Genomic DNA, 12706 nt, shown 5'->3' on the forward strand with positions numbered 1-12706 from the left:
TCTGCATCAGATTGTTGCTCTTTTAAGACTTCTGAAAGCATGCTCCACACCTCATCCCTCTCAGATTTTGGAAGGTACTTCAGATTCTTAAATCTTGGGTTGACTGCTGTAGCTATCTTTAGAAATTGGTATCTTCTTTTCATTTTGTCAAATTTGCAGTGAAAGTGTTCGTAAAACAAACATGTGCTGGGTCATCATCCAAGACTGCTATAACATGAAATATATGGCTGAATATGGGTAAAACGGAGCAGGAGACATACAATTCTCCCCCAAGGAGTTCAGTCACAAATTTAATTAACGCATTATTTTTTTAACAAGCGTCATCAACATGGAAGCATGTCCTCTGGAATGGTGGCTGAAGCATGAAGAGGCATATGAATCTTTAGCTCACCTGGCACATAAATATCTTGCGACACCAGCTACAAAGGTGCCATTTGAATGCCTGTTCTCACTTCCAGGTGACATTGTAATTAAGAAGTGGGCAGCATTATTTCCCGTAAATGTAAACAAACTTATTTCTGTTAGTGATTGGCTGAACAAGAAGTAGGACTGAGTGGACTTGCAGGATCTAAAATTCTACATTGTTTTGTTTCTGAATGCAGTTATGTAATAAAAAACCCTACATTTTAAATTTTCACTTTCATGATAAACAGATTGCACTACAGTACTTGTATGAGGTGAATTGAAAAATATTATTTCTTTTATCATTTTTACAGTGCAATTATGTGTAATAAAATAATATAAATCTTATGTACTGTACACCAGTATGTCCTCTTACTTTCCAGAAAATGTTTACATCTCCTTTTTCTGATTTAATCCTTGCCTTCCCTACCCTAACAGTATCTTCTACTCCCCCAGAACATCTAGAATGGCCCCTCTGCCCTCGCTACTGACCCAAATATCATGGCTTGTCTACATGTTGGGACAACGCACTCTATGGGCATGTGATTTCTAAAGCACACTAAAGTGTTGTGCATTAATTGGTCAGTGTAGTCCCTGCTGGTGCATTTTAACAATACTATATTAAAGTGAATTAGGGCAGAGGTTCTCAACCTTTTTCTTTCTGAGTCCCCCCCACCCCTCCCAACATGCTGTAAAAACTCCACTGCCCACCTGTGCCACAATAATTGGTTTCTGCATATAAAAATCAGGGTTGGCATTAGGGGGTAGCAAGCTGGGCAATTGCCTAGGTCCCCACGCCACACAGGGGTCCCCGCAAAATTACATTGCTCAGTTTTCGGCTTCAGCTCCGGGTGGTGGGGCTCAGGACCCTGGGCTTCACCCCCATGCAGTGGGGCTTCAGCTTTCTACCCTGAGCCCCAGCAAGTCTAATGCTGGCCCTGCTTGGCAGCTCCCTTGAAATCTGCTCGTGCCCCCCCAGGAGTCCCTGGACCCCTAGTTGAGAACCACTGAACTAGGGAACTTTTAGTATACACCACCAAAGTCTATGGACCAATTAATGCACAACTCATTAGTGTGCTTTAGAAATCACAGAGTGTATTACCCCACTATGTAGACACGCCATTAGTCTCAATGCTCTGATTTACCTACTATTGCTTGCCCCCTGTTATCTGTAAAATCCCTCTTGGTATCTGTTCTCTACTTGCTTTACCTGTAAAGGATTAAAAAGTCCCACAAGTTTAAAAAAAAAAAAGTGGGCACCTGACCAAAAGAGCCAATTGGAAGGCTAGAACTTTTAAAAATTAGGAAAGAAGTGTGTGTGTGTGTTTTCCTTCCTGGTTCCAAAGTTTTTTTTGGCATTTCGGTGGTGGCAGCGATTACAAAGCCAATGTCAGAGACAAGCTGTAATCTTGGGAGTTCAATACAAGCCTGGAGTGATGAGTATTAATTTTTAGAATCCTTGCGGGCCCCCACCTTCTGTACCTAAAGTGACAGTTCGGATTTAGCCTTGACAGCCCTGAAAATAAAATAGTTTAAGGGAACTCACCAGTCCATGTTTCCTTTAGAAGATCATCTGAAAACTCTCTGATGAATTCCTAGGGTGAGGAGCAGAGAGGAAAAGATGCTGTATCTCATGGGAAAGATGCAAGTAATAATTAATAATACATGACACTATGTATTGGGAGGAAAGGAAAGAAAAAGAGGCTGAAGAGAAGGCAGATGTAGAAATTCCTTCTTATAGAAAGCAGTCTCTCTTGTCAGCCATAAACAAGAAATATTGATGACTAAAAGGCCAGTTAATTCTTGGATTGGCAGAAATTATAGGGAAGCATGACTCACTTGACCTAGGACAGGAAATTAGAACGAGAAATGTATAAATGAGACAAACTGCAGCTGCCACGATCCCCGTGGCATTAAAAATGTTACCAAATTGTATCATTTTTTCTAATATTTACCAGAGAACTCTCATTCCTATCAATATTGGGTTTGAAATTCATACTGAACTCTTTTCCTGCTATCTTTTCTTCCTTCATCAGTTCCCATTTGGAAATGTACAAAGAGTTCTAATTCTCTTCCCCATCATTTCAGCCAGCATATACAGTCAACTCCGAGACTGTCCCATGCCAGCAATAGGAAAGCCTTTAAATGTCTGGATGGGGAGCAAAATCTGCCTGGACTTTGCTGCTGTTTGGCACAGGCCAGCCCTAAACCTTTCTGCTTATGCTTTCTATTTCTTTGCATTTTCTATCATTGATGCAAACATATATTCTAGGAACCTTAGGACTCAGGGTTAGCCTCATCTGCTTAGCATATAACACTTTAGGCCAGAGGTGACTAAAGTGCAGCCATGAGTCAAATGAAGCCCATGGTGTTCTGTAATGTGCCCCACTGCTGCACTCATCTTTGAATATGGAAATGTGGGTAAGGGTTAAAATAAGGGAGAGTGCAAAGGGGGCACAGCAAATAAGTCTTTGGTAAAGACAGTACAAGAGGAATGCCTCTCCTCAAATCTTTTCCCTCTCCATTGCCTCCATAAAGCAACCCCTTGCACCTGGTGATGTGAAACACTGACATCACCAGGCAAGAGGACAAACAAAATAGTAGCTGCCACATGATACCCTTCCATCCCCCCCTTACTCCTTTTCCCAGTACAGTTGAGAGAAAATGGTGCATTTGCTCAGAGCTCTTCCTGAGGATCCTTTTCCAGGGGAGCCCATTCCCATTATCACAAGAGAGTGAAGAAGACACCTCAGCAGGAGCTCAAATGCACCTTGCTCTTGCCAGCACTCCATACACCGATGCAAAAATCTCACCTCTTGTTGGAGACACGTAGCAATATTTTGTTAATTCTCCTTCCTTCACTAACTTATCTGAACCACTGGGTGAGATTGTATATTGATACAAACAAAGGCCGCTTGGATCATGTTAAAAAGAAAAGTTCACTTCTACAGCACTCATAAACTGGCAGTTCATGAAAAATAAGGATGATAATCCTTTAAATGATTCTTCCCTCTGGGTCTCCCAGCACATCCTGTCTTTTAGGCCTCAAACTTGCGAAGGCTTATACACGTGCTTAACTTTTGGCGCTGAAGTCAGGGTGTGTAAAGTTAAGCAGGAGTTAACAGTCTGGGGCTGGGCTTGGCTTGATTTTTCTCTCTTGTACAACTCCACACACACTGACAATGGTAAGCAGAGGGTAACAATATAGTGCATTGCAAGGTGGGAGCTGTGATGACTTGCTACTCTTAACCTTTAAGGACAGGGTGTGGTCAATGGGTATCATAGGCCCTAATATAATACGCTCCATTTTGATGCAAAGGGCCACTGCTTGGAGTAGGATGGAGCTTGCACATTTAAGCGCTCCTCGGCTGTCTGCAGCCAACCTCTCTTCTCGGGAGGGGTCTGTAGCGCGGCTGTCCCTCCCGCACACTAAACGCGGCCCTGCAGGAGCTTCAGGCAAGCTGCCAATGAGGGACGGGGCTGGGCAAAGCCTGGGCAGCCTCAGCCGTGTTCCCCCGCCCCCCAATTCACACTGAACGAGCTGGGGAGCTTGCCAGGCCCTGTGAAGGAGGCTGGCACCGAGCCCCCGCCCCCCACACTCTGCTCCGAGAGCAGGCGGGCACCTGGTCCCTCCCACACCTCACTCAGCCCCCGCTTTCTCCGGCTTCCGCTGCAGCCAATAGCAAGGGAGGCGGCCGCGGGGGAGGCTGCTGCGAGCCCCAGGGGCGCGGAGCGGAGCAGAGCAGAGCAGAGCAGCGCCGCTGGCCCGAGGCTTCGCAGCTCGGCGCGCATCCCCCCGGCTCGCCAGGGCTGCTAGGGAGGCGGCGGCTCAGGGAGCGCGTCTGTGCTGGGAGAGAGCGTGAGTCTCCGGGGGCGCTGGCAATGGAGAGCGGCGGGGGCAGGCGCGGGAGCCGGGGTGGGCGCGGAGGGGACCCGGCCCCAGCGGCAGGGCGAGCCGTCGCTGTGGGCAGGCGGCCGGGCTCTCCTCGGGCCCGCTGCGACCGGCTCAGCGTTTGCCTTTCTTCTTTCCCAGGCGGCCGCTGCGGCTGGGCTTCGGCGACCGCCCAGGGCTGAGGATGCTCCTGCTCCTGCCCTTGCTGCTGGGGGCGGCTTGCGCAGCTCCGGCGGCGGATGGAGGCGCCCAGCTGCCGCCCGGGGAGCCGGAGCCGAGTTTCCCTCGGGAGGAGGCCAGTCTGAACGAAATGTTCCGCGAGGTGGAGGAGCTGATGGAGGACACGCAGCACAAGCTGCGGAACGCAGTCATGGAGGTGAGACCTCCCCCCCCCCCCGGCCCCCTAGATCCCATCCCGCCTGGGGAGGGGATAGAGGCTTAGTGCCTGGGGCTTCCCCCCGTTCGTTGGGATTGTTCCTAGGCCGAAGGGTGTGTGTGTGGCTGTCTAGGCTGTTTGTGTGTGCGCCTTTAGGGTTGGGGAGGCGAGTGGGGTGTGTCTATGCAGTGTGTGTATAGCGTGTGTGTGTTGGCGTGGCCCTTTGGTGCTGTTTGAAATATTTCCCCACCCTTTGCTGCCTTCTCCTCTCCGGTATTCACTTTCCCATGTAGCAGCAGATCATTAACTCTGTGGAAACATTAATTTATTTCTTCATCCTGGAGTCAGAGCGTCTCCCAGAATCTGAGAGTCCTCCTGATGCTCATCAAAGGTAAAAGCAGCAGAATCAGAAACTAAAATATCTAAAAGACTGAAGGTTGTTTTCTTGCTTTAGCATTCCTGTCCTCAAAACCCAGGAGACATTTCTTCTGCTGGAAAGCCTTTCAGTAGTATGCATGTGGTGCAATAGTGGGTTTGCGGTAGACCCTTAGCTTTGTCTTGCTCTGTTTTTGTTAAAAATTCCAAAAGGTTTTTGATTCCCCTCAAAGATGTTACTTGTTAATCTCCCTGAATCCCATTTGAGGCTAGAGATTCAGCACGTGCTTTCCTAGGAAATGCTCATTCACTTGCTGCATCAGGCCCTTAAAGTTGAGCGCTTGGAGCTTGATTCTGCACTTCTTCTGTGGACAGAAGTGTCATTCAAGGGTCAGTGAGAGTTTTGCCTGTATCTCCCAGATGGAACAAAATAAGGCATTTTAAATAACTCTTGAGGCTCTGTTGTGCCTTTAGTTATTGTACTGAGTAGCCACTGGAGGCATCAACTATTTCACTTGTGTTTCAGAGCCCCCCCCCTTCCCCCTCACAAATCCCTCCCTTTGTTCCCAGGGACTAGTCCAGGGATGGCCAACCTATGGCTCCGGAGCCACATGCGGCTCTTCAGAAGTTAATATGCGTTAATAAGAAGTTGTATAGGCACCGACTCTGGGGCTGGAGCTACAGGCGCCAACTTTTCAATGTGCTGAGGGGTGCTCACTGCTCAACCCCTGGCTGTGCCACAGGCCCTGCCCCCACTCCACCCCTTCCTGCCCCCTCCTCTGAGCCTGCAGTGCCCTTGCTCCTCCCCCCAGAGCCTCCTGCATGCCACAAAACAGCTGATAGGGAGGTGCTGGTTGGCGAGGCTGCCAATGGGTGGGAGGTGCTGGGAACAGCATGGAGGTCGGGAGGGGAGCTGATGGGAGCTTGCTCACTTATTACTGTGGCTCTTTGGCAACATCTGTTGGCAAAGTCTGGCTCCTGCTCAGGTTGACCACCCCTAAGTTGTTGCTGGCCTATAGAGAATTGACTGTGCAGAAAACAAGGTATTTTTCTTTTAAACTTCCCTCTCCTAGGTATTTTTTTTTAATTACAAATGCTTATTTCCTATTATTAAGTCAATTGCAGTTGAAGCCACTCAGCAACTTTTGGGAGCAGGGCCTAAATTTGGATCCAAAATTCATTTTGTTAAAGAAGTTTTGAAACCTTAAAACTGTCTAGTTAACTCCTTTCCTTTCTCCCCGGACCCTTTCTTAGGGCCAAATTCTAACCTTGGCTATTTGTAGGCAACTTCGGATGAAGTTACTGAGAGTAGTGGACAAAATGTCAGGGCAAAATTTACCATTTTAAAATAGCAAAAACTATATATTTTTTTAAATGACTGTATTAGCTGTTGAGCTGAGACTCTTCAGTCAGCCTATAGTGAATTTTACTGCCTAACTTCAAATCCCTAAACGTTTAATGCAAGATTGTCAGCATTTTCATTATAGAATGTTGACATGGTACCGATGGAGCACTGTAACTAAAGTACAGAAATGGAATGCAGTATATTTTTTTGTTTAGATGGTTGCATCATAAGTCTGTGAGGAAATTATTTCTTAATATTTCAGATGTTTCAGCTGCATCAAGCTGTCAGTTTCCCTGAATGGCAGAGAAAATACAGCCTGTCTTAGTTGCACTTTCAGTCACGCAATGTACTAAAAGTTCAAGTAACTTGTGCTCAGGTGCTGCTGTTTCCTCATAGCTTACTCCAAATTTTTCCACTGGCATGCAGCTTCTCTCCCATGTCCTGCAGATTCCCACAGGCTGTTGGCCAGAGGCACAGGGTCAGCCATGGGGAGGCCCTGTGCCCCCAGACTGCCTCTGTCTGTAGCTCTGCTTTGGCTTCCTATCAGCACGCTTTTGTCACAGGGCTTCCCCTGCAGGCATTTGCCCCTGAAAGCTCTCTCAGAAGCTTAAAGATGCTGCCTAAAAATGTTGTAACTTTGGAGCAGATTCCCCTCAGAGATGTTGTCTTTTTGCAGATGGAAATAAGGGAGTTGTGTGCCTATTCCATCCTTGATGTACGAGTAAACTCACACTTCTGTACTGCAGTAGAACAGAATGAGCCCTAAGATGGAACACAGATTTGGTTTACTCATTTATTACATTATACTCTTGCTGTCTGAATCCAGCTCCATTAAAATCCACATAAAAACCTCTCTTTATAATGTGCAAATTCTTATTCTATGGAAAACAGCCTTGTCCTGTGCTTCAGGCGCAACTATCCTTAAGAATGTGTCAGAATTTCCATTAGTAGTAGTTGTTTTCAGTGGTTAACAGCACTATAAAATTTTGTTCTAGACTGAAATTTGTTCTCAATCTGGGAACAGTTTTTTAAAAGCTCAACTCTATGTTGTAAGAGGAGGAGAAAATTTCAAATGGTTCATGATATTCTATAACTAGATGAACTTTGTTAGGTCATTGCATCATTTTGTGAATGAGGGCCCACATTTTAAACCTTTAGGCACTGAATTCAAGATTTAGCCACATAAACAAACATGTCAGATTTCCAAAGGAGTTTAGCATGCATGGTTCTCAATTATTTTAGGCACTTGTAGTAAAAAAATTTTGAATTGGACTTTTTAAAAAAGGTTGAAAATTGCCCAATAACTAAGCTATCAGGTGCCTTCTTCCCACTAAACTTGCTCCACTCTTTCGATCCTCAGTTCTACTTACCCTTTATATCTGCTTCCTCTGCTCCTGTTTCCATGCTACTGAGTGCCTGAAATCCAGGCACCATGCAGCCTTCCTTCTCTACACATTTGTTCTTACTTCGTTGAGTATGATCATTTTCCTGGCAACACAGAACTGATCCTTTATATCAACTCCTGCACTTTCAACCTTGCCGACTCAAAAAGGCCTGAGGCTACAGCAACAGTGATTCGTTGCCCGGAGTGCCTTGCTCCAATTAGACACACCAGGGTGGAGAAGCAAAAAAAAAAGGTTTATTTGAGATCTCAAAGCCCAGGATGCTTGGAGGAACACACCTCAGATCAAGACACCCCAGACAAGCAGCTCTCTGTCTTTATACATGATCTTAGCTAAGCATGTCTATTACCCCCAATGCCCAGCTCCCCCCTCCCCCCCTCTTCTCCCTCCTTTTCAGTTCCCATACAGCAAATACATTATAACGTAGCAATTACTCTAAACAGGTTAGATCATACTTGGCAAAAAACATATTATCTCGTTAGTAACTTTTCTTGACCGGTCATTCTGTTTCACTCCCTTTAGCCAGGTGCAAGCAGGCTGTATAATTGCCTCCTGGTACTGATAACTAGTTGCCACACATTCCATTCTTTCCATCTAGCCTGTGGGGTTAATTAAAGTTTAAACATGGAAGCGGTTCAGACAAGCAGAGGCCTAATACAGGGAGCCTTCATTGGCACTGTCATTTTCCACCCCTCTGTCAACACTGGGCCATGCCTGGTGCCACCAACAATATCAACTCCTGCACTTTTAACCTTGCCGACTGTTATCTGTCTCCTGACACCCTCCTCCCCCTCTCCTTTTGCTCCTAGCGGAATACCACTAGTTTTGTCAAGGATAAAATTGATGCCATGCAGCAGAATTTTCACACCTTTCGCTCTGTGCCCTACCCATATCCTATAAACACTCTCCCTGCTCAACATATTTTTTCCTTCCATTTTTTCTCTATATAATCTCTTTAAAATGTTCTTCACCTTTCGATTATAACCCTTGTTTGTGCTTCAATCATCTCCTTTCCATTCTCTTGCCTTGCTCTCCTCCAGTCTATCCACAACATGAAGTATTGTGGGAGAGGGAAGCCACTCAGATACTATGGTGATGAGCACATCACGTAAACAGACAGAGCCAAAATGCTGCCGCTGCTGCAGAAACAATCTTCCTTTTCCACCATTTGGACATTCCGCTTGTCTTCACATTTCTCACCCTCACTTTCAGTTGTGTACATACCTACACTTCTGCTTATCTTTGATATCATTTCCTCCTAGTGCCCTTCACTAACACAGGCCTTCTTCCTATCTATTATATGTATTACAGTAGCATTTGGTGCTTCAACTGAAATCAGTCCCCTATTTTGCTAGGAACTGTACAAAAATGTAGTAGAAGGGAGTCCCTGCCCCGAAGTGCTTATAGTATAAATAAACTAGACAGAGTGGGAGAAAGAGCATGTTGCTGTCATTTGACAGATGGGGAACTGAGATGCAAAGAGACTAAGTGACTTGCCCAAGATCACACAGGAAAGGAAACATCACTAAGCCAGAAACTGAACCTATGAGCCCTAGTCCAGTGTATTATCCACCAAAACATCCTCTACATTCCTCCCCATTCTCTGCAAGGAGCCTTTTTCTATATCCCCTCTAACAAATCTTCCTTTTTATACTGTGCCTCAAACCAACCCTTTGCTCTTTAAATCCCTTCTCAAAAAAAAATCAGTTATTCCAAGAAGCCTTTCTGTGATAAACCACCTGAGAAATAAATCTTTAAAAATATTTAATTAAAATCACTACATCTGAACTTTTGATCTTCATCTGCACAACTGCTGTATTGTACATCTGTCCTCTATTGTGTGTTTAATTTAGATTGTAAGCCCCAATGGAATAGAGACCATGTCTTTTTTAAGCACTGACAAAGCACATTTGGCATTGTACAATAAAGAAAGATTGGCCATGGTCCAACTATGATAAATCTAACCCCATCCTTATTAATTTTAAATTAACATAATGATGGGTACAGAGAACTGAGGTATGAGGTATTGTAAATATTACACACTTTTTAAAAATGGCCACAGCAAAAACGGTTAGAAAAAAGACAGACACTCAAAAAGAAGACCCATCACTAGTGGGACATGTGCCCCTGGGAAAAATGCTAAAGATCAACCTGGTGAACTTTACAGTATTTTAGACCTAATATAGAGGTCTCAAGTAAATAACTAGTTTATTTGGAACTCCGTTAATGTTCCCAGGAGTTTCTCTTGTTCACAAAGATTTCTTTCCTGGTTTTGTGCACTTTAAAATTCCATTCCTGTTTTACTCTTTAATTCAAAGAGCGATCTCATCATCTCCTTCCCAGGGTGATCAGAGCACTAGGAATGTATGGGGCAGAATTAAGGCTGTGATTGCACTCCAATACAATGGGAATTTTGCTTGTTGATAAGGAGTGCAAGATTGAGCATGCAGGTCCTGATCCAAAGCCAGTGAAAGACCTTCTCTTGACTTCAGTGACTTTGGATGATGCTCTTTGTCCTTACAGAACCTTTTCCTGCTCTTCAGGTGTGACAATCTATCTCAAGAGTAGTGTTTATCAGGAAAAAGGGCCTGATAGGCCGGCCACTGATTAAATGTTAACTCAGTTTCAGCACACGGTGGATATTAAGAAGTTCTGCAGCGCCCACTTACCCTCCTGACATTCAATTCCATAGAAAGGCTGCCTTGTTCTCATATTTTAAATAGAGTTTGGTGCTCCAGTATCATGACAGGGCAGTCTGTTGCATTAAAAAAGCTGGCATGCTCATTTTTGAGATGTATGAAAATGCTTCCTCAGCTAATAGAAATCAGTACTAATAAATGTGACACTGTTTAGGGTAGGACAAAGTGTTGCTTGCTCTATTTTATTGTTTTTTGCCTAAGGTTACAAATCACCGATGATGAATGTATTGCTCACTAGTTTATTGCATTTGTTAGATGGAGGCTGAGGAAGAAGGGGCAAAAAACCCATCAGAAGTTGACTTTGAAAACTTACCTCCCAGCTACCATAATGAATCCAACACAGACACCAAAATTGGTAATAAAACCATTCATACCCACCAGGAAATTGACAAGGTATGAAACAATGCATATAACTATTTACCCTTGCTTGTGCTGGCCTTGCAGAGTAAGAGCTTGTCACATGTTGAAAATTTTTAGAGAATCTAGAGTTGAATTGATGAACGTCTTGTATGATTTGCTTCTAGAATTAGCAGTTAGGTGGGGAAGTGGAAAATGGTTAATGTGGCAAAATGGTTTGTTTTGTTCCATTGCTGTAGTGACTTTTCACGCTGCATAGTAATGCCTGGAGAATATGGAATACAGATATGCTACTTACTGTGGAATGTAAAAGTGATCACTGCTCAAGACTTGATTGATTAGCTTCTTTACTATGACATTCTGAAAAAGAATAGTGGGATTCATTATCCACTTTACCAGCTGCAGTCACTATTGCAGGGCAGGAAATGAAAAATAAATAGGATTAACATTAGAGTAATACTGTACTAAACAGTAACAGAGGACTAAAATTGCATTCATATTCATCTAATTTATTGTTCCTGTTTTGCCATATTAGGTTACAGATAACAAAACTGGATCAACAATCTATTCTGAGACTGTTATTACATCTATAAAAGATGGGAAAAGCAAGAGGAATCATGTGAGTGAAGACTACCTTTTTTTTTTCTTTTAAAATTAAAGTCAGTGTTTTTGTTTATCATCTAGAATAAAGCAGTTCCGTTTACAGCTCAGCCCAGCAGAACTTTTAAATATTAAAAACAAACCACTTGATTTACACAAAAAATAATATTTCAAAACACTTTTTAACTACCAGGAATTGCCAGTGTCAGGCTGACACTTTTTTGGTATAGTTCCCTTCTTACTGAAGGATCCCAGAGAACCTTACAAACTAACTTGCTATCTTCATTCATGCAAACTCATACTGAAGTCTTATGGGAGTTTTGCCTGAGAAAGCACAAAAGCAGTGCTTAACTTGTGCCAGGGCTGAGCCTTGGCAGTTCATAGCCCCAGCACCTCTGGGCTTGCTGCATCAGTTATGAATGTAAAAAAAGTTGCTTCAGCCCTGGCACCTCTTTCATAACTAATTACTGCACAAAAGAATCTGACGTATACGTTCTTCACTGCTGAAGTTCAGCCATCTGTGGGGTACAGAGAACATCAGAGTAGGTGGTTTCTTCACTGTGTTCTTTGGCCGCTGCATGATGTCATTCAGCCAGATATTCAGAGCAACACTATCAGGCAGGCCAATGGCTAAGGAAATTAAATTATAGTCCACTGCCTGAACTCCAGTATCTTCTATTCCTGACAACCTTCTGGTACTTAGCACCACAAGGTTTGAAGTGTAGCATAATGTGGAAGAAGAATTCTGATCTTGTGGGTTGGCATGATGGTGGGTATAAAGGTTTCGTTGGTATGAGCTGGGATGGGGGTATTGCCACATCCTGATTATGCAGATCATTCCAATGAGAGCTAATATTTCCTTGGTGTCACTCTACTCCATAGGTGTTCTGTCTGTGCCTCATATTTTACAGAAAACATCTTTAGAAAGTTTTAGAAAAAGTTATTGATACTATTTATAGCCATCTTCTGTTTTTCAAATCTCTTGTTCAGAGATGCCCAGAGAAATTTAATTGTTTGTTAGGTTTTGTTAGTTAAATATTAAAAACCAAGGTTTTTTCAGGCAGTGATGCAGAATATTGCTCATTCTGTACTTCAAGCTAGTGTAATACCAGAGATTGGGAAAATGGAATTTCCATATTTTGGAGAGAGAGAGATAATTTGGTGGCTTTATTTTTTAAGAAGATGGTTGTTTGAAGCTGGTCAGTGGGGTGAAAAGTAAAGAATAAACCTGGTAGAGAGCAATCAGGCCTCATTCCT

The 12706-nt window shown here is 43.8% G+C and overlaps 1 protein-coding gene across 2 annotated transcripts in view; it reads left to right on the plus strand.

Annotated features, from left to right (window-relative positions):
• The first annotated feature begins 3841 nt into the window (after positions 1-3841).
• The window catches only part of DKK3 (dickkopf WNT signaling pathway inhibitor 3), a 55568-nt gene continuing 46703 nt past the window's right edge, over positions 3842-12706 (plus strand). The window contains exons 1-4 of one of the 2 annotated variants that reach the window (XM_039538662.1): positions 3842-3858; positions 4436-4670; positions 10748-10885; positions 11385-11468. In XM_039538662.1, the coding sequence (XP_039394596.1) occupies positions 4479-4670; positions 10748-10885; positions 11385-11468 (414 nt within the window). In that variant the 5' untranslated portion in view covers positions 3842-3858; positions 4436-4478. Of the gene's footprint in view, positions 3859-4111; positions 4262-4435; positions 4671-10747; positions 10886-11384; positions 11469-12706 lie in introns of those variants that run through there. The other variant, XM_039538661.1, reaches the window with a different exon arrangement.

This window comes from Mauremys reevesii, linkage group 4, assembly GCF_016161935.1.
Source record: "Mauremys reevesii isolate NIE-2019 linkage group 4, ASM1616193v1, whole genome shotgun sequence".
Taxonomy (NCBI): domain Eukaryota; kingdom Metazoa; phylum Chordata; order Testudines; family Geoemydidae; genus Mauremys; species Mauremys reevesii.